The 21623-nt window shown below is 52.1% G+C and overlaps 1 protein-coding gene across 1 annotated transcript; it reads right to left on the bottom strand.

Annotated features, from left to right (window-relative positions):
* Window positions 1-341: 341 nt before the first annotated feature.
* CTSH (cathepsin H) lies at window positions 342-21364 on the bottom strand. Its single transcript, XM_043489431.1, has 12 exons — window positions 21195-21364; window positions 17066-17097; window positions 16299-16404; window positions 14959-15029; window positions 14207-14311; window positions 11660-11746; window positions 10810-10865; window positions 8856-8937; window positions 7296-7364; window positions 3521-3627; window positions 1498-1623; window positions 342-786 (listed from the first exon to the last, which is right to left on the bottom strand). Exons 1-12 carry the CDS (start codon window positions 21283-21285, stop codon window positions 711-713), a joined length of 1008 nt encoding a protein of 335 aa, XP_043345366.1. The 5' UTR covers window positions 21286-21364; the 3' UTR covers window positions 342-710.
* Window positions 21365-21623: the final 259 nt, after the last annotated feature.

Raw genomic sequence — 21623 nt, 5'->3', positions numbered from 1 at the left:
GAGGGAGACATGAGGGGCATCCCAAGGGGCGGGGCAGGCGAACAGGGAGCAGGAAGCTGAGCATGGGGAAGCCATGTGGAGAGTAAGGCCTCCTAACCGATGCTGTGGGTTGAAGTCACGCTCTGCCAGAGCCTGGCATATTTCCTCCTCCCTCCCCAGATATTCAAAGCATCAAGCAAAACCTGCTCTTTCATCCAGGGCCCCCCACCTGGGAGAGAGCTGCACCAGCACCCTTGCATGCCATCCTTCCAGCCAGAGAGCCAGCCACCCCTGGGTGCCTCCCTCTTAGGAGACTGGGCCTGGAGACAGACCCAGACCCCAGCCCACAGCACAGACCTGGCTCAGAAGGTGCCCACTGTAGGTTTATTAAAGACCACAGAAGAGACAGTGGAGCTTCTCCCCAATGTGAAACACAGCCCTTCTGGGAAGAAAGAATATTCCTTGTCCACAAGGGGTTGATCAGTGAGAAACCACACGTAAGGCACGTGGTTGGTGGTGACCTCTGCGGCAGAAGACGTGGGCAGGCTTGTTGCGCCGTGGGATTCACCTCCCAGTTTTCTCTCGGTTTCCAGGCGTAGCGTGGGGGTGAGGTGCAGAGTGCAGGGCCACGGGTTGGGGGTGGTCTCCCAACACGTCCTCCAGGGCAGGATCTTGGGCCCCCGACTGCCTGGTCCTTGCTTTCTCCACCGACCCGTCATTGCAGCCGGGGCTCACACCAGGGGGATGGGGAAGGAGGCACAAGCTGCAAGGCCGCACATATTCTTCCCGCGCTCAATGAGGAAGTACCTGGGCAGAGGGAGGGGCTGAGGCCTGGCCAAGATCTGACTCCAGGGGCTAGGCCCTCCCATTTATTCACAAAAGAGTAGCGCCGGCTTTACTGGTCTCCAGGAAACCTCTGACTTGGCCACCACATGAACTCTCCCATTATTCTGTCCCTGCTTCACTTCTCTCCAGGATCTCCTGAGGGCCCCGTTCTCAGCCTTGCCTAGGTGGCCTCATGTTGGGGATCCCTCCTCAGATGAGGACATCAAGTCTGAGACTTGGAGAGACACAAAGTCACATTGAGATATGTCCCCAGGCCACCTGATTGCAGCCCCTTCTAGAAGGAGGGGCTGTCCACCATTCGTAAACTCATTCCTCTAGTTTCTCTCCCTCAGGGCCTCCTAGACATGGCTGAATCCCAGCTGGGCCCTGTGTTGTGTACTATCTCCTAGCGGTGGTCACAGAACCCACTGAGCCAAACGGACTCCTGTGCCTGGATACACAGTCATAATCTGGGGTCTGGGATGGGAGAGGGGCTGCTGGAGGGTTCTTGAGGGGTGTGAGGGTTACATCAAATTCCCCTCTTTCTGGCCTGGGCTAAGGCTCCGTTGAGCAGCCCCTTCTCGGAAGCCACACTGAGGTGGAGGAGACACACACCCTCCCTCCCACCGAGGGCCCCCCAGCCCTGGGCAGTCACGTCTCCCTCTCGGCACACGGGACCTAGAAGCTGCTTACCCCTTCATTCCCCATTGGGGGCCCCAAGAGTTTTTCACGATCCAATAGGGTATCCCTTTCTCTTCTCCGTACCCAACAGCCAACACTGCGTGGTTTACTTTATCCGGAGTCTTATGACAGGAAGTACTGGAAAAGGAAAATAAATAAAGGCTTGAAAATATGGAAAGGGTGGGATTTCTCTGGTAGTCCAGTGGTTGAGATGCTGTGCTTCCAATGCAAGGGGTGTGGGTTTGATCCCTGATCGGGAACCTAAGATCCCACATGCCACGTGGCCAAAAAAAGGATGAAAGGATAAAAGATGATTCAGTCACACCCAACAAGTGATTTAGAGCAATGTTTTCCAGAGTGGGGACTGGGAGGCACTGAAGGTGGTGAGTTAACGTTGGTTTAGTCACAGGGCAGGAGAAGTGTTCTCTTCAGCCCCTTGGGTTCTGTTGACCCAAAGGAGCTAGATGTAGCATGGAGCTGGCTGGGCCTTGACACCTGATGCTTTCCAATACTGCTCACAATACAAGGAGTGAGCCGCCCCCCTCTGCGCCTTCTGAGGGCAGCACTGTCCAGCTAGAGCTTCACATGACACTGCTTTGTTGCCACTGTATTTAATTTTTATGATTGCTCTGTATTTAGGGCAATTATACAGCCTTCTCATTTAAGATAGTGAACTAGTTCTCATGAGGAAATTCTGAGAATTTCAAGCAGACGAGCTGCAGTGGTCATGCAATCATTCAACCGATATGTAACTGAGCTGTTGACACGTGTCAGGACTGGGGCAAGGTGTGGGACACCAGCAGCATGCCCAACTGTGCTCCTGGATTTAGGAAGCTCCCTTTGGCAGGAAGCAGGCGGGCAAAGAGGCTGGTTCTATACAGTGACAACTGGGGGGCTGACAAGAGCCCAAGGGAAGCGGACCCGACCAAGTGGGAACAGAATGGGCAGGGTGTGGGGGGCAAGGAAGGCTTCCCTGGGAAGGTGGGTGCTCAGTAGAAAATGGCGCCCCGCTCTGGTATTCTTGCCTGGGAAACTCCATGGGCAGAGGAGCAGGGTGGAACAGGGAGGACGAGGGTGGCTCTGATGGGATTTGAGCTTAGAGAAAGAAGGACAGATGCTAGAGGCTCCCTGAGCCAAGCTAAGATGTGAGACAATGGGGGTGTGTGTGTGTGTGTGTGTGTGTGTGTGTGTGCAGAAGTGGTGTGGCGAGAAGGGTGTTCAGAAGCTGACTGGCTCCGGGTGAAGCGTGGACCATTAGTCGGGGCACAGGAACAAAGCAGTAAGGAGGTAATGGTGAGGAGAGATGCAAGGAGAGAGAGGACATGTTCCTGAGCAGTGATCATGCAGCAGCCTCTGATAAGGGGGAGGAGACAGGCAGGATCTGAGGTCCCTGTGGGCCGTCCAGCTTCAGGTGGTGGGGAGGCTCTTGCCTCTCAGGGTCTAATGCTCAAGAGACCCGCTGGTGGAAGGGGACTTGGAGACTCAGCTAACAGCTGGCCGTGGAGTTCAAGGCACGTGTGAGAAGAGAGCAGAGGAGAAAGTCCTGGAACACACTCGCATTTAGGACCGGCCAGACTGCAATTGAGGCCATTGAGGAGACGCCGGGTAGCGACCGGAAGTGGCTGCACTCACTCTCATTGTAAAACAGGCAAGAGGAATGGATGAGAGGAAGCCCACGCTAGAGAACTCCTCGATGACCCTTCAGCACGGGATTCTGGCATCTGGGAGCAGCTGCTTTCCCTTCCCTGTTTCATATCTTCACAGCTTTGAACACGGGTGTTCATCACCAGAGGCAGCTCGTCTGCTGAGTGAGGGGGAGCTCTGGGCTCAAACGGGGGCCCCTGACCCGCTGTGTGACTCTCCTCCTCCCCAACTGGGGGACCGGGGATCCTGACCCTCAGGGCTGCAGGGCGATGTGATAGGCCAGCAAACGTGGCATGGGTGGAGAAATGGTCAGGCTCGGAGTGAGTCCCGGGCCCGGCCATGGGGAGCTCACCTGCCCCTCCTTCCCTGAGGATGCTGGGTTCCTGCTCACCTGGAGTAGATGCCCTTTCTGTACATCATAAAGTCAGCAGTCACCTCGAAGGCGAAGCTCACGGGGTTGTATAGGGCCACCGCCTCTACCATCGCCTCCTCGTCGTTCTGGGGACAGAGGGGCAGACAGGTGGACACACTTGTCTCTGCCACTTATCCACCCCACGTTAGAAATGTGGCCCTTTGCCCCAAAGTAGGTAACAAGCACAGAGGAGGGAAGAGAAGGGTGTTAGACCAAAAAGCTGCCATGCCCTTCCTTATAAGCAGAGCCTGCCCTGGACACTGAGGGCTGGTGTGGGGTCCCCTGCCAGGTGGTGCAGTGGTTAAAAACCTGCCTGCCAGTGCAGGAGATGAAAGAGACACAGGTTCAATCTGAGCTGGGAGGATTCCCTGGAGAAGGAATCGGCAACTCACACCAGTACTCTTGTCTGGAAAATCCCATGGACAGAGGAGCCTGGTGGGCTACAGTCCACAGGATTGCAAAGAGTCAGACACGGCAGTGATTAAGCACAGCACAGCCCTCTTATGCGTGAACGGCCAGGATCCTTTGTGTTTTCTATTTGCTTATGGCTCCTCCTTCAAAACCCTGGCTCCCCTATGACCTCCCTGGACCTTGCTGGACCTCCCTGCTTCGCTCCAAGAGAATCCCTCACCCCTTGGGTTTGAGCCCAGGGTGCAGTGGGGACTCATTCACTCACTCACTCACGATCACATGCCACGGCCCTCCCGTGTGCCAGAGGCTTCCGGGGGTGCAGAGGTGAGTGGCACTCCCCTGTTCCCATCCCCAGGACCCCTGCACCCACAAATCTAGTCTAAGGAGCTTTCACTGTTGTTTTTGATAGAACACCGGGGTTAGAGGTCCGTGAGCAGACAAGGCTCAGATGGTGGTAGAAACAACACCTGGCAAAGGACCGTGTGCCCGAGAAGGACTCATCCCTGTCAGCGTGGGGTTGGGTGGGGCAGTGGAGGAAGTCCGGGGCTTCCTGGGGCCACAGCTTTGAAGCGGAGCTGCAGACAGCCGCGGTTGGAGCCGCCTGTGCTTGTGTCAGTCTCTCAGTGGCGTCGGACTCTCTGCGACCCCCTGGACTGTGACCCCCACTGGTGTGGGTGGGGGATCTTCCCAACCCAAGGCTCGAAACCGAGTCTCCTGCACTGGCAGGTGAATTCTTCACCACTGCGCTACCTGGGAAGCCCCTAGAATTACCTGGGGGGCTTTAAAAAATCCCAGTGCCCAAGCTGCACCCCAGACAATAACGTTAGCATCTCTGGGGTGGGTCAAAGGCAGGAGCATTTCTTAAAGCATCTGTGCTGGGAAGCACTAGGTTACCATGAGCTGAGGAGGCCACTCCCCTGGCTAGAGACCTTGGGGAGTTGAAATAAGGAAGAGCTGAGGCCAGGGCTCTGCTGAAGGAGGGGCAGGCTGAAGAGGTCAGGGTACCAGCCTTCCTCAGTCCTCTCTCCCTGGAGAAGGGGCAGAGACCTGGCTGCAAAGGGCAAATGACTGCCTGGAAAGCAAGCTGCTTCCTTCCCTGTGCTCAGCAAAGGTCTTGTCAGGGCCAGTGAGACCAGGAAGGCCTGCCCACCAAGAGGCGGTGGGCATCATGGGGCTGGCCATTCCCATGGCCAAGGAGGGCTGGATGCTCATGCTGGCCTGTTCCTCAGGGTCTGCACATGTCACAGACAAGTTTCTCTCGGGCACCAGGCAAAAGGGATTGGATTGACTCCCAATCCACCTCTTAATGGGCTTCAAATGGGCCAGAGTGGGTCAGCCCCTGGGGAGTGTGTCTAAGTGAAACTGGCTATTATCTCAAGATAAATGTATCATAGTCAGAAACATCCCAATTAAAGGTTCTGGAATGCCATGATCTCTGTTTCAGTCCAGCTTACACTTCTAGTTCTGCAGCCCTGGTCAAGTTACTTAACCACTCTGAACCTTTCTTCATCTATAAAATGAAGGCAATAATGACCCTTATCTCCTAAGGTTGTCTTGAGTCTATAGGAAATAACACAAGTTAAGTGGTTAGTACACTCCTTATGGCAGAAAGCAAAGAGGAACTAAAGAGCATCTTGATGAACGTGAAAGAGGAGACTGAAAAAGCTGGCTTAAAACTCGACATTCAAAAAATGAAGATCATGGCATCTGGTCCCATCACTTCATGGCAAAAAGATGGGGAAACAATGGAAATAGTGACAGGCTTTATTTTCTTGGACTCTAAAGTCACTGCAGATGGTGACTACAGCCATGAAATTAAAAGACACTTGCTCCTTGGGAAAAAAGCTATGACCAATTTGGACGAATAATCAAAACCAGAGACATAATTTGTCGACAAAGGTCCATCTAGTCAAAGCTATGGTTTTTCCAGTAGTCATGTAGGGATGTGAGAGTTGGACTACAAAGAAAGCTGATCACTGAAGAATTGATGCTTTTGAACTGTGGTGTTGGAGAAGGCTCTTGAGAGTCCCTTGGACTGCAAGGAGATCAAACCAGTCAATCCTAAAGGAAATCAACTCTGAATATCCATTGGAAGGACTGGTGCTGAGGCTGAAACTCCAAAACTTTGGCCACCTGATGTGAAGAATTGACTCATTGGCAAAGACCCTGATGCTGGGAAAGATTGAAGGCAGGAGAAGGGGACGACAGAGGATGAGATGGCTGGATGGCATCACTGATTCAAAGGACATGAGTTTAAGCAAGCTCCAGGAGTTGGTGATGGACAAGGAAGCCTGGCGTGTTGTAGTCCATGGGGTCGCAGAGTTGGACACACCTGAGCAACTGAACTGAAGTGAACACTCCATAAACTGCCTGTTTACTACTAGTGCCGACTGCGTGGCACGTACTTCGATTAGACGGAAGCTACTGTTGGGACTTCCCTAGTGGCCCAGTGGTTAAGAATCCATCTGCCAATGCAGGGGACATGGGTTCAATCCCTGGTTCAGGAAGATAACACATGCCATGGAGCAATTAAGCCCAATGCACCACAACTACAGTTTGTGTGCTCATGCACCTGAAGCTCATGCACCTAGAGCCTGTGCTCCGTAACAAGAGAAGCCACTGCAGTGAGAAGCCCGTGCACCACAACAAAGAGTAGCCCCCACTCACTGAAACTGGAGAAAGCCCACGTGCAGCAATGAAGACGCAGCGCAGCCAAACAAGTGAATTTGGAAAAAAAAAAAGTGAACCAGACTCATAGCCACAGATGCATATATATCATTTCACTGTTAAGTACAAGTAATCTTTGAGTGACTGTAATTTAAAGTGTTTAATATTGGGGCTTCCTTGGTCATCCAGTAGTTAAGAATCCGCCATCTAACACAGGGGACACAAGTTCAGTCCATGGTCCCACGTGCCACGGAGCAACTAAAACTAAGCCCGAGCACCACAACTGCTGAGCCCACATGCTGCAACTGCTGAAGCCCATGCTCCACAATAAGAGAAGCCACTACAATGAGAACCCCACACACTGCAACGAGAGAAAGCCAGTGTGCAGCAATGAAGGCCCAGTGCAGCCAAAAATTAAAAATAAGAAAGAATGAAGATTTGTGCAGACTTGGGCCAGGACCAGAGCACCTGACCGCCGACTCCTGCTCTGTCCCTTCCGACTTACACCCTGTTGCCATCACGGTGACTGACATTCATTGATAATCAAAAACTTTTCAATCAAAGGGATGTGCTGCCCAGAAAGGCTGCCATGCCATGCCCCTTGGCATCCGACAGCAGTGGAGGCTGCCATCTGATCAGGACATGTTCCCCATTGCAGAGAAGGGTTGGTACTCACCAGTGTGATGTTGGCTACATCCTTGACAAAAGCGATGGCCTTACTGGGCTGGTACTTGCAGTCACCATCCTGTTCGGGGGGCAAAGGTCATGGGATACAGGTTGGGGATGCTCACCCAGCCCTCGCCATCCCGTGCAATTTGATAACATTGACAAAGCAAAAGCTACAGGTACCAGGACTTGGGTGAGGGGGATCACTTAGGAGAGAATCAGAGGCATCCTTGTCCCCGAGGACGTTACAGTCCAGTGGGAGGAGACTGTGCTGGCTTTGGCAGAGGTGGGCTCGAGTGGCCCCTGGTGGGAGCATGAGGAAGGGGCCTGACCCGGTCCAAGGAGGCTTGCCGAGAAAGGAACCAAGTAAGAGCCTGCACGGCAGGGGAGGGAAGGCCAGTCTCAGTCCAGGGAAGATGACCAAGAGGCAGGACATGTGCAGGGAAGAGCAAGCCCCTCTGAGACGGAGAGACAGTCAGGATGACAACGCAGGACCTGAAGTTTAGGAAGTAGCAAGCGGTTGGGTGGGAGTGGAAGGTTTCCAAGGGGAGAGTGAAGTCTAAGACAAGACTGGGCAGACAGATTCAGGCAGAGGGACTTGGAAGGCAGGCTGGAGACTCTGGAGTTTATCTTGCAGGCCCTGGGAAGCCTTTGAAGAGTTCTGAACTGATTGTATTCAGAGCTTGGTCTGAGAGGCCACTCTGGCAGCCCCTGGGGTAGGGTGGCCCCAGGACAGACCACCCTCAGGGATCCAGGATGAAGGGGGACCAAGGGCTGAGGGGCAGAAGGGACACAGGACAGACCAAGGAGCAGAAGCAAGAAGGTCTCTGTGGGGGGAGGGCCTGGGCAGGGGGATTGCCCCGAGAAAGGGACACAGGTAGCCAAGAGGTTTTCGGAAAAGGTGGTGCCTCCCATTGTTGGGAGGGGAAACACCAGAGGAGAGTCCTGGGTTTGGGGGAAAGTCAGGGTGCCCAGCCGTGCACAGGCGGGGCTGAGGTGAGAGCAGGGGAGGCCCTGGGCCCAGGAGTACTGTCTGCATGGACACGGAGTGTAGAAGCCCATAGATGGCACTCTGGCGCACCCTCAGCAGAAGGTGCAGGCCAGGCCATGAGCAGAGACGGTGCTGCCATGGATAGGGCGAAGAGGCCCCAGGACAGCTGAGCACTGGAGCTCAGACGAACAGAGGAAGCGAAGGAGTGAACTTGAAGAGACAGCACTGAGAATTCAGGAGGGAGTAGGAGTCTTCAAAAGGGTGCAGGTGAGGGGTGTGTCCTGAGGCTGGGAGAAGAACAGAAATGGGGGCCCTGCAGACTAAGAAGATGGAGCCCAGGCTGGGAGAACAAAGATGGGGGGAGCCCAGGGGGGCCCTACAGACCAAGAAGATGGAGCCCAGGCTGGGAGAACAGAGATGTGGCACCCTGCAGACAAAGAAGACGGAGCCCAGGCTGGGAGCACAGAGATGGAGTGCCCTGCAGACCAAGAAGATGGAGCCCAGGCTGGGAGAAAAGAGATAGGGGGCTCTGGGGGGCCCTGCAGACCAAGAAGATGGAGCCCAGGCTGCCCGAGTTACCTGGCCCCTGTAGGGGTAGGTGTCTTCACCCATGATGCCCTTGTTGTACCGGATGTACTCGAAGGCCTGGCTGGGGAGACCCCTGCAAGAAGCATACACAGCTGTGCCTACCTGGGACCGGCCCCGATAGAGGTAGGGCCTGCGGGGACTGGGGCATGCCAGACGTCTGCCCTGGCGGGGCTGGAGGGCCGTGGTAGTGACTTCAGCCCTGAGTCCCAGGACGAGCCTGAGCGTGGTTCCCTGCAGGAGACCCCTGTGCTGGCTGCTGCTGAAGCAGGACTCACCTGGGAGAGGGCTAGGCCGCTGGGAGGGGGCGGGAGGCAAGGCTGGGAGCCTGCTCTGGGGGAACATGAGGGGCCTGGCTTTATACCTGTGTGCACAGGAAAGGTCTTAGAGCACTGCACGTGAGGAGGAGATGAGGGCTGGAGACACTGGGAACCGTGAGTCAATCCCTAACAACCCGTTTGAAGAATAGGCCAGGAGGCAGGTAGACAGACTGGGAGTTTGGGGTTAGCAGATGCAAACTGGATGCAGTATATCTAGGATGGATAAACAACAAAGTCCTACTGTATAGCACAGGGAACTATATTCAATATCCTGTGATAAACCATAATGGAAAAGAATATGAAAACTAATGTTCAGTTGCTAAGTCATGTTTGACTCTTTGTAACCCCATGGACTGCAGCATGCTAGGCTTCCCTGCCCTTCACTATTTCTCGGACTTTGTTCAAACTTATGTCCATCGAGTCAATGATGTTATCCAACCATCTCATCCTCTGCTGCCCTCTTCTCCTCCTGCCTTCAGTCTTTTCCAGCATCAGTGTTTTTTCCAATGAATCAGCTCTTCGCATCAGGTGGCCAGAGTATTGGAGTTTTCAGCTTTCGCATCAGTCCTTCCAATGAGTATTTCGGGTTTTCCTTTAGGATTGACAGCTTTGATCTCCTTGCTGTCCAAGGGACTCTCAATAGTCTCCCCCGGCACCACAGTTCAAAGGCATCAATTCTTTGGTGCTAAGCCTTCTTTATGGTCCAACTCTCACATTGGGACATGACTACTGGAAAAACCATAGCTTTGGCTATATGGACCTTTGTCAGCAAAGTGATGTCTCTGATTTTTAATATGTGTATAACTACAGGGTTGCAAAGAGTCGGACACGACTTACCGACTGAACAACAATGATGTGTATAACTGAGTCATTTTGCTGTATGGCAGTAATTAACACAACACTAGTTCAACTAGACCTCAATAAATAAATAAATGGGCCAGGAGAGCAGGCTTGGCAAAATACAGTGTTTCTGCCTGAACATGGCACCTCACCTATAGAAAATCTCCTTCACATAGCCTGCCGAGCTGGGGCAGCCAGAGCTTTAGAGTAGGGGACCCCAGTCTCCCGGCCACGGACGGGTACCTCCTGTCATCATCAACATTAGATTAGAAATAAATGCACAATAAATATACTGTACTTGAATCATCCTGAAACCATCCCCACTTCATCTCCCTCCCCATACCCCCAGTCCATGGGAAAATCATCTTCCATGAAACCAGCCCCTGGTGCCAAAGGTTGGGGACTGCTGCCCTAGAGAATTCGCAGACAGCCGACCAGACACCTGTGTGTGGGTCTTGCTCGTGCAAGACGATGCGCTTCTCATTCTGTGAATTCTTTTGGCCACTCACCCAGAGGCCCAGGTGGTGGATGAGGCCAAATGTACTGAGAGGCGACAGCCAGGTGACAGCAGGGAAGAGGACAGATTCTGGGAGCAGACAGGCCGGGGCCTGGCGTACAGCTCTGCCCACTCCAGCTGAGGGACCTCGGGTATGTGAGGTGACCATCCTCTAAGCGGGGCCATTTTGCTCCCACCCAGGACAGAGTCTCAGCCCCTCCTAGACCCAAAAGAAGTAATGCCAGGAAATGAGAAGGGGCTCCAGGCCTCCCCACCCCGGTCTGGGACGTACCCTTTGCAGCCGTGGTTGTTGAAGTTCTGGGCGCAGTCCACCAGCTGCTGCTCAGCCTGGAGGAGGAACACATACCTGGTGAGCTATGCATTCACCGGGAGAGCCCCCAGCTCAGGGCCCCCTAAGCCGACCACACACCCGTGGCCCCGCCAGCTCTGGGTCAGGAGGATCAGGCTTTACTCCCCCAGGGCAAGGTCCATCTCTGTGTCTGAGGAGCCAGGCCAGAGCCAGTGCCTTCTGGGGAAGAGCTCAGTAGTGACCTGGCAGCCAAGCCGGCATGTGAGAGGGTGAGGAGGGGCCTGAAGGGTGCACGTAGGTGGGCGGCCCCCATGGTGCCATGTGGGAGGGAGGGGACAGGCCTTCCCTACTCCCGGGCCCTAGTGGCCCTTGCCAGTCTAGCCCTCTCTTTCCCCGCTTCCCTATGCAGGACGCCGTGGTCTGACAGTCACCCCTTGCTCTGGGGGCTCTGGGGGTGAATACACAGGTCCCCGCTCTCCCCTGCAGGAAGATGACCAGCCTGGGAGGGGGTGCAGCTCCTACAGGGCTGCCTCCCAGGCAGGCTCTGCTTCCTGAAGGCCCCGGGTTGCCAGACTGAGGAACACCCAGACCCACTCAGGAATGAGCCTCAGTCCTTCCAAACCATCGGGGGAGGTTTGCACGCCAAATGTCCATGAGACTGGACACAAAGTCCAGCTGACATGGCCACTGTCATCTAAAGCCCTGAACAAGCCTGAAGGCCTGGCCTGTCCCACCAAGTCAGGGCTCGGAGTCAAGCTGTGACCCCTGCAGGAGGAGACCCTGACCGCATGGCTCCCCCACATCCCACCCCGCCCCGTGGCTGGTCACTCACTAGGAAGGGCAACTTCCCCGTTGCTATGGCGACAGCAGACTCCAGGGCACCAGTGGTGGAGAAGGTCCAGCAACTGCCGCAGCCGCCCTGGAGGCCAGAGTGGAGAAGGGAAGTCATGATCTGGTCCCCTCAGGCTCCTGAGAACCTCAGTGGACCAAGCCCCAACTCACATCTGTCTGTGCTGATCCTCACAAGCCCCAAGTGGCCAGCATCCTTCTCCCCATGTTACAGATGAGAAGACCGAGGCTTGTAAAAAAGGGGCAACAGCAGCTGTGCACTCCCCATCTGGCCCCTCGCTGACCAACCCCCACTGTCCTGCAAGGGCCGGAGTTCCTCCCAACTCCATTCTGTGCTGTTCTACATGTCCTACTTTTTTTCTTTCCTTGCACCACGAGGCACAGGGGATCTTAATTCCCCAACCAGTCATCGACCCACACCCTCTGCAGTGGAAGTTCGGAGTCTTAACCACTGGACTGCCTGGGAAGTCCCTCTGGTTCTGAATCTCCTGCTGGTTTCTCTTCTTCCCACTGCTCCCAACAGAAGGACGCACCAAAGTCCTATTTTCAGAAACTTCTCTCTCACCTTTCCCCCTCCAACCTCACCCACAGTCCTGTTAAACTAACAACTTCCCAGACCCCACTTCAGCCCTGACCTCTGCCCAGACCCAGAACACCTGTCTACCAGAGGACCCCACCTGTATACACCCCAGATACCATAGACCCTGTGCGTCCTGCCCCAGCCATCCATCTCCCCATCCTCTACCATGATCACGGCCACTGACCACTCTCCTGACACCTCACTGGGGCCAGCAGTCGGGTGCTGGAGCCTGCCTGCCTACTTCAGATCACCGTCATGCCCCCACCCACCATGTGAGCTGGGCAAGGGGCATCTCTCCACCCCCCCAGTTTCATCACTTGTAAAATGAAAACCACCATGCTTGCCCCACAGAACTGTCAGAAGCGCAGATAAGATCCTGCCAGTCATGCAGTTACCCCACGGGTTCAGTAACACCAGCTGCTGTTAGCATCTTTCTCTCATCCCCATCTTTGTCTCTTTTCCGCCCTTCACTGGCTCAACCGTCCATAGACTACTTCTGAAACGTCTCCTAAGATCCTTTCCTCACTGTTCTTGTCCACTCCTCCTCGCTTGTCTCCTGGAAAGGGCCTTCACTCTCCCCCCATCCCCAGTCTCTTCCTCTCAAATCCTTCCCTTGGCAGCAGGAGGGGAGGGCCTGATCAGAGTATCTCTGGCTGGTCAAGGAGGTGGGCTTGGCCACTGAAGAAAGAGACAGACAGAGCAGGTCTGAGCCGCCAGCCCTGGCCTTGAGCGGAGACCCACTTGCTTTGCACCTTCAGCATCTCCTCCTCTGTAAAGTGAGAAACCCTTGAGGCTGCTGAGCTAATGTCAGATCCTGTCGCCACACCTGTAACCATATGGTGGCTACAGTGAGAGACCATACACACCCACAGGGGTGACCACCTTGTTCCGGCCCCTCTGCTCAGGGGTCTCTCTCCTGCCTGATAGCTAGCTAACGAGAGGACCCAGAACATTCTTGGCAGACCTCTGTTTCTTCCTTGCCCAGAGGGTGAGGGGGTTCAGGCTTCTACATTGAATACCTGTTGGGCTTTGAACTGTCCCGGGATTCTCAGATGGTTTAAAAGCCACCTTGGGGTCTTGGGGGAGGGGACTGACTTCATCCTATCCCTCTGCTGGAGCAGAGGCTCGTTTTGGTTTCTTGGTTCTGGTTGAACCGTCTAGATCACTAGGCAGGCTCAGGGAATCCAGGGAGCCTGGGGGCATCATGGCTGCATCACATGGGTTTCAGAAAAAGAGAAAATGTTTCTCATGGTGAGTTTCAGCAAGTGCCAAGTACCAGGAGGGGAACCTTCACCCTGTGTTTCCTGGGAGCAAGAGGTGGGAAAGCTTCTGAAGATGGCCACTGCACTGTCACTTCTAGGGACACCAGGCCCAGACTCTCCAGGACCCAGCAGTGTGTGGGACCCTCCAGCCAGCCGCCCAGCCCTCAGCTCCCGGCGCAGGACCGTGCCACCACTTGCCTTGCCTGGCACGCTGTGCCTGCAGGAGGCGCTCTTCAGAGCACTCTGCAATGCTGGGTTCCACGCTGGTCCTTGACCACCTGCAGCTCCCTTGAGGGAGGCAGAGGGCCAGGGAGGGGCTGGACCTGGTGCCTTGTGGAGTGGATGGAGGACAGGAAGAAAAGACGTGTAGGAATGGGGTCTTGTATCCAGTTACAGAAGGGCACAGATATTTAGGGTGACTGTAGGAAACACCTAGGGTCAGTGGGGAGCTTTAGACAGTGCAGTGGAGCGGGAGGGAAGGGGTACACTTCAGCCCAAAGAGGAACTACATCCATTAAAAACAATGACCTCCTGGCCTTTTGGAGGAAGGTAGCTAGAGAGATAATGAAAATGATGGAGTGGGGGATATTACTCTTTGTGTTTCAGGATTCTCTTGAGTTTTTCTTCCTGGAATACTGTCTGAGAATGTGGCTGTTTTGGAGGAAAAACTGGGGACCATCATGCATACCTGATTTTTCACTGGTGTGACAAAATTTCCTTTTTTTCTCCAGTCCATGGAGGTTGGGTAGGGACCAGTACCTCGAAGGTAGTTACTTTTGGTGGCTGAGCAATTCTGAAATGACAAATTACAATTTTTTCAGGGGGGAAAAAAAACCCATTTCTGATGGAAAAGTATGTAATTAAAATAGTCACCACAAGAGAATGAGAAAGATTATGGTTGTCAGAGCCATCCTATCGCACCCTATGAATTCCAAATGCTAAGTGACAGGTCCTTTGGGGGGCTCAGGTTGGGGCAGTTAGGACAGGGAGGGCAGATTTAGCAAATAAAAATACAGTTCACCCAGTTAAAAGTTGAATTTTAGATCAATGATGAAAAAGTTGTAATGTACATCCCATGCAATACTTTGGATATGACTTATGCAAAAATATTATTCATTGGGACTTCTCTGGTGGTCCAGTGGTCAAGAATCTGCCTGCCAATGCAGAGGACCCAGGTTTGATCCCTGTTCCAGGAAGATCCCACATGCTCCGGAGCAACTAAGCCCAACTGCCACAACTACTGAAACCCATGCACCTTAGAGCCTGCAACAAGAGAAGTCACTGCAAGGAGAAGGCTGCGAACCACAACCAGAGAGTAGCACCCACTCGCTGCAACCTAAGAAAGGCCCCTTAGCAAACGAAGACTCAGCACAGCGAAAATTTAAAAAAAAAAAGCCAAACAGAAAAGACTCAGATTTGGTCTCAATGAATAATACCCACCTGAGGCTCTGACCAAAGATACTTGCGTTTTAATTCAGCAAAGCTCATGTCTGAAAATTGATTCAGTCCCACTGAAAAAAGAGAAGGCAGAACAGTAAACAATCAAACAAAAAACAAAACAAAACAGAGGTGTTCAGTAGATCACTAATAAAGAAACAGAAAAAATAATGAAATCTCATGTTCCCTCATGTCCTATTTACAGGCCCTTCAACTTGGCTCCTTTAAATTTTTAAATGGAACGGACACAGTTGAACTGTTTTAAAACAATTTTTTAAATTTATTTTTTTATTGAGGTATAGTTGATTTTACAGTTGACCCTTGAACAACATGGTTTGAACTGGGCAGATTCACTTATACATGGATTTTTTTCCAATAGTAAATACTACAGTGCAACATGATCCCGGGTTGGTGTAAACATGGGATGCAGAACCGTGGATACAGAGAAAGTGCACATATGGAGGAAATGCATATATGGAGGGCAGACAATCAGTTATACTCAGATTCTCAACTGTGCAGACAGTCTGTGCCTCTAACCCCACACTGTTCAAGGGTCAACTGTAATTTACTACACCAAGGTCAGCCTGACTGTGCTTCGGAATTCCCTGGGGAGCTTTGCAACAGTACCAGTGTCTTGGCTGCACCCCAGAGATGCAGACGTAGTGGGCCTGGGGTGGGGCCTGGGGTGGGGCCTGGGCACCCATTTTTTAGATGCCTGGTTAGTAGGTCTGGTGGACGTCTGGGTACAGAACCACCACCTGTTACCTCCTTCAGTCTTCATAACCTGGCGAGGGGAGCCTTATGATCTCCACTTGACAGTCAAGTGAAACTTCAAAGCTGTCAATGCCCCCCAGGGTTGACACAGCCAATATTAGGCAGGAAAGAGTTTCAAACTGAGGTTTCCTTCCACTTCACGCTTCTGCCCACGTTACTCACTTAGTCGACAGTGCCGTCACTTCTGAGTCCTCAATGTATATAGTGTGTGTTTCTAGTGAAACGAACCCAGACTGAAGGCAGATGTCCTAAGGAGCTGCTCGTAAGTCCAGAAGCACTGCTCCCCTCGGCAGCCCAGGGGCTCAGTGTCTGGGCTGGACCCTCAGAAGGCAGGAACACCACAACCCTTCAGAGGGACACCCTAAAGTTACAACCCCTTGAATCTCAGAGAACAACAGCAGAGCTGGAATGTGAGGTCGGCCAAGCCCAGCTTCAGAGCCTGGGTGGCTGCTCTCCTCTTGCCCTGCTCCCAAGCCCAGTGGATCCTGTAATCATTCATTTCTTTCCAGATCTGAGCTGCTCCCTCCTCCCAGGGACAAGTGGCTTGGAGGCAAAGTGTCCCCACGTACTTTTAAATGTGTGGTTCCTGGCGTTGTGGGCGTTGATCTCCCTCAAGTTGCTGGCAAACACCTGCAGCCTGTGGCGGTACTCCTCTGAGCTGTATTTCTTTTGATGCTGAAACAAACACATCAGCAATAAGTCACGGAAACAGGACGCTGCTCACCAGAGGGTAACGGTTTTGTCTTTTAAGAGGAGGAATGGAGGTCTTCTTCCTGCCATGATTCTCAGGCCAAAACTGTATTAGAGGTGGGACACTGCCCTGGGTCTCTGCACAGCATGGGGAAGTTTATATAGGAACCCCTCTGCCTCCAGGGGCCTGTGGCCAGAGTGAAGCCTATGCAGCTGCCGTAGAGTCAGTCAGGAGACCAAGAAGGCCAGGCGAATGACCTGTCACGCTTAGGTCAGCCCTGGACGCCGCAACTGGCACGAGGTCAAGTTCATGGCAGATATCACCATTTTTCAAAAATACGCACACCAGTGTTTTTCGATTGATTTTGCAGGCAGCTACACAATGTGATTTGAATGCAAAAAATGTAAATGAATCTGAAGGTTTCCAAGGCTGCTAGCCAACTTCACCACTGGGGACCAAACCACTGTGGGAAGGAACTCACTTAACCAAATCTTTTTGCAGCGTTTGACTCATCCCCATGTGAGAAAGACCCAGGGGAAGGGGGCTGGTAATTCCTCCTTCATCGTCTCAAATCTAGGACAGTTTGTTCTGATAACAGAAAACAGTGAAAGGAGAAACTTCAGAAAGAAGAAGTTGGACACTGACCTGCACCATCCATAACTGAAAGTGAAACTTCTCTGCAAAAAGAAGAAGAAAAAATTAGGTCTGTGTGCCTTGTGGTCACGTCTATAGCCAAGTGGGGCACAAGAGAACTGATTCGCATTTTAATAAACTGGGTTAAATTTAAAGCACCCAAAATGGTGGTATATAAGGCAGAATTTGAAAAGGAACTAAATTCTTACTGCTTTTGTGCTCCAAATTAATTTTGAAAAAGTACATGCCATTAACCTATGGTATTAAAAATCAGGATAATGGTAATACTTATTGAGGAGTCAAAGGGGGCTTGTGGGGTGCTGGTAATGTTCTGTGGCTTCATTTGGATGCCAGTTTCAGGAGTATGTTTAGATGACGAAAATTCACTGAAATGCATATTTAATGATTTGTGTTCTCTTCTGTGTCATATTTTAAGAAGTTAATTTAAAAACCCATGTGCCGGGATGTCCCTATTGATCCAGTGGTTAAGACTGTAGTTCCACTGCAGGGGCTTTGATCCCTGATTGGGGAACTAATCCCACATCCTGCATGGTGAGGCCAAAAATAAATACATAAAATAAAAACGAAAGGTTTGAATTAAACAGAGAGCTAGTTATTCATGATAACACAAATAAATACTTAAAAAACCCTTATATACCCCGTGTCAGCAATTTTTTTAAAAGGGACAGATGGTAAATATCATAGACTTTGCAATCTCTACAGTCCAGTCTGTTACAACTACTCAACTCTACCCTCACGTGTGAAAATGAAGGGGTGTGACTGTTTCAAGAAAACTTTACAAAAACAGGCTGCCTAGTTGTTTGTAGACTCTTCCTATATCCACCCTTGTACATTTTTAAATGTAAAATTGCATTTCAAATTTAAATAGCTGCAGAGGAGGTACTCCAGTTTATTGCAATTCATGACATTTAAAAATACAACTGTTCCATCGTATTTAAAGGATGCTAGCCAAAGAATTCCATATACCACCATGACGTGATACCCACCATCAGTAACATGAACAAGCCTTTCTATAAGAACTGAATATTTCATATAGTTTCTTTTTCTCCTTGAACCCCCATCTCCATTCACATCTCACAGAATTTTATCCTAAGGGAGCATCTGTTTAATTTATTTTGGGGGGCTACATTGCAGGGCATGTAGGATCTAGTTTCTTGACCAGGGATCAAAACCCATGCCCCTGCACTGGAAATGCAGAGTCTTAATCACTAGACCACAATGGAAGTCTCAGGGAGTATCCGTTTATACTTAATTGCTCTAGTATCCTTTTATGCAGTGACAAGCACAGAAAGTATAAATTTAAATTACTGTTACTCCTGGTGACCCATATATCTCTGGATATTATAAAAGTTCATTCTGAATGAAGTCAGCATCATTATTAAGACTCCAACTGATTAAAAACATGTCAAATATATTACACCTAATGAAAAGTAATTGTTAAACATAAAAAGCAAACTTGCATTGGAGAGGCATCTCTTAATGAGGTAAATTAAACTTAATTAACAATGTCCTCCCCATGGATTTATATATTCATGAGTGATTATTACCTGTTTTTCTGAATGGGTTAGCATTAAATCTGATCTTTGTCTCAGCCCTTTCAAAGGGTTGAGAAATTCTGCTTAGATAAGCAGGATTGCTTATTGCTTCTGAGAACAGAAGGCAAGTTTTAGAGCAAAGTCAGGCAATTCCTCCTACTCCTTTCTACACCCTCACATCACATGGCACTCTATTACTAAACATTATTTCTAGGACCCCAGCAGCTGACACTTGGAAGTAAAGGGTGTGGAAATGGATTTACTGTCTATACTGGTATCACTTGGTACTTTTCTGTGTTCTTCTACTGGTCCACGGGCTTCCCAGGTGGTGCAGTGGTAAAGAATCTGTCTGTCAATGCAGGAGACACAGGCTTGATCCCTGGGTCAGAAAGATCCCCTGGAGGAGGAAATGGCAGCTCACTCAAGTATTTTTGTCTGGAGAATCCCATGGACAGAGTAGCCAGGCGGGCTATCATCCATGGGGTCACAAAGAATTGGACACAACTAAGCACACACATGTGTGCCACCAATTCACACCCTGCAGTTCAAAGATCACAGTTGTATGGAATTTAGCTCTCCCCTGTGGGTCATAGATCTGTTCCAGAAACCAAGTGACAGCCATTTTTCCTGACAAAGAAATGCACATTTCTCCAGGATATGCCCTGCGTGGGGTGTAGAGGACTGCAAATCTTGGTTAGCCATTATAGCTGATGGCTTCAGAAGTGAAAAAGTGAAGTCAAAGTTGCTCAGTTGTATATGACTCTTTGCGACCCCATGTACTTCAGCCTGCCAGGCTCCTGTGTCCATGGATTTCCCAGGCAAGAATACTGGAGTGGGTTGCCATTCCCTTCTCCAGGGGATCTTCCCAACCCAGGAATCAAATCCAGGTCTCTTGTATTGGCAAGCAGACTCTACCATCTGAGCCACCAGGGAAGCCTGATGGCTTTAGAGGAAGACAGATCTCAGCTTAGGACCAGGGCTTGAGGCAGATGGAGTTTAGGACAACTGACCAATGTTTGCCTGCAGAGGTTTCAAAAGCTACAAACAGGTGTGAAAATCCAGCACTACTTCTCATTCGTTGGAGGTCAGAGGGAAAAAAAGCCAGAAGTGATCTTGGAGTGGGGCCAGAAGGACATCTGGTGACACTTGCACACTAAACTCAGACCCATTTCAGTCCATTGTGACTTTTGGAAGAAAGCACATATCCTTTCTTTATGTGCTGTTTCGGGGAGCACATGGTACTATCTAGAACAGGGGTTCTAGAACTCTGACCTGCCACTTGTTTTTGTATGGCCCACGAGCTAAGAATGTTCACGTTTAAAAATGTTTTTTGAAAACCACATTGTGTAGCACTTTAAAACCATCTGAATCCAAACTTCAGTGTGTCTAAGTAAAAGTTTCTGGGAGCACAACCGGCTCATTCATTTACATACCGCCTTTGGCTGCTTTCAGCACAGAATTAAGTAGCTGATACAGAGACTGTGTGGTCCACAAAGAGCCTAAAATATTTACTATCTGGCCATTCACAGGAGAAGCATGCCAAACCCTACTCTGGAAGAACGGCTTCCAGCACCAGCCCTCCTCTTCCATGAAGGCCACACGGCCTTGGCTTGCAGGCAGCTGGGTTTCTTTAAGTTGGGACTGAACTGAGCTGGGCGTCCTCCCAGGTCTGCAAGACTGGGGGGCTTCCTTGTATCGATGGGTCTGGAGGAATGAGGCAAGATTCTAGTGGAAAAGATTCAGCCTCAGGGATCTTTGTCCTATCCCCAGGCTGCTCTTTGGCTACAATTCTTTGTCCTCAGGGTGAGGATGCAGGTGGTCTTGGAAGGTCAGAGCCTGTGGGTGGTGGGTTGAGGCTGAGGGTGGTGGGCAGTGGGCAAGGCAGGAGGGCCTTCAGGAGAGCCTTTAGCTTGGGGAGGTGGCTGGATCTACAGCAAGAGAACGAGGGTAAAAGCAGCAGGAAGCTGGACTTCCACTCAGCTTCCTGAGTGGAAGCCCTGGGACTGTACAGGGGAGCCCTGGGGCTTGACCTTGGGTCTTTGGAACAAACAGCCTCAGTTTTCAGGCGCTAAATCTGCTATGGCTCTGCACAGACATTCCTTGAAAGGGCAGGTCCAACAGGCTCTCAAGGCGCCCCAGGGGACGTCCCCTGTGCCCAGTCCCTGGGAGCTGCCAGAAAAGGCTGGGAAGTCCCAGGTAGCTTCTGGCAGGGGCAGATCCGGGTCCTCTGAGTCTCCAGGTACGGGGTGGAGAGCAGAAGGGGACACTGGGGCGTTTCCTCTTAGCACCCCTGAGCAAGGGGGCCCCCCCCGGGCACCTATCCATTGGCTCCTCGGGTCCCGCAAGACGCTCACCCTCCAAACAGCCCCCTTCTCCAGCCGACATCCCCCACCCATCACATAGGCCACGGTTCCTGGACTCCGGTCCCGACCCACAGAGCCCCAGGGCCTAGGGCCTGGGACGTGCGCTGCCCGGCTCCTCCCAAGGGCAGAGTCCCCACCCGCCCAAGTTCTCCAGAGTTTCCGACCTGCCGACTCCTCTCCGGAGGCGCCCCGTCCCCGTCCCCGTCCCCGGAGTCCCCGTACCTAAAGAGCTCACGGCCAGCTCGGCGGCGCCGCAAGCGGGGGCACCCAGGAGCCAGGCTCCCGCGCAGAGCAGCGGCAGGACGGCCCACATCGCGGCGGCTGTGACGGCTCGGCCCGCGCACTGGCTTGGAGGGCAGCGCGGCAGGCGGCCAAAAAGTGCTCGGGACGGCGGGAGGGGCGGGGCCGGGAGGCCGACGGGGCGGGAGGAGGGAGGGAGAGGGTGTGGGAGGAGGAGAGGAAGCGGGGAAGGAGGAGCGGGAAGAGGTGGGGGGTGAAAACAACCCGGGGAACCTTTGCTCCTTAGAGATGGTGGCCTTCGACTTCCCTCGGTCTCAGTCGCCTCCTTCTTACCCTCTTCTCATCGTCCACCTCTCCTCCGGGGACATCACTCCGCTTTCTTCTCCTCTGCAAGGAAGAGCAAGTTGGACC

Source organism: Cervus canadensis, chromosome 17 (genome assembly GCF_019320065.1).
Source record: "Cervus canadensis isolate Bull #8, Minnesota chromosome 17, ASM1932006v1, whole genome shotgun sequence".
Classification (NCBI taxonomy): domain Eukaryota; kingdom Metazoa; phylum Chordata; class Mammalia; order Artiodactyla; family Cervidae; genus Cervus; species Cervus canadensis.
This window is presented reverse-complemented; position numbering and strand designations above follow the sequence as displayed.

Bases quoted from the DNA above. Each gene is read 5' to 3' on its own strand.
- CTSH (XM_043489431.1), bottom strand. From the start codon at position 21,285: ATGTGGGCCGTCCTGCCGCTGCTCTGCGCGGGAGCCTGGCTCCTGGGT. The intron at 17,098-21,194 runs GTACGGGGACTC...TTCTTTTTGCAG, and splicing joins GCTGGCCGTGAGCTCTTTAG to AGAAGTTTCACTTTCAGTTA. The intron at 10,866-11,659 runs GTGAGTGACCAG...TTCCTCCTCCAG, and splicing joins CGGGGAAGTTGCCCTTCCTA to GCTGAGCAGCAGCTGGTGGA.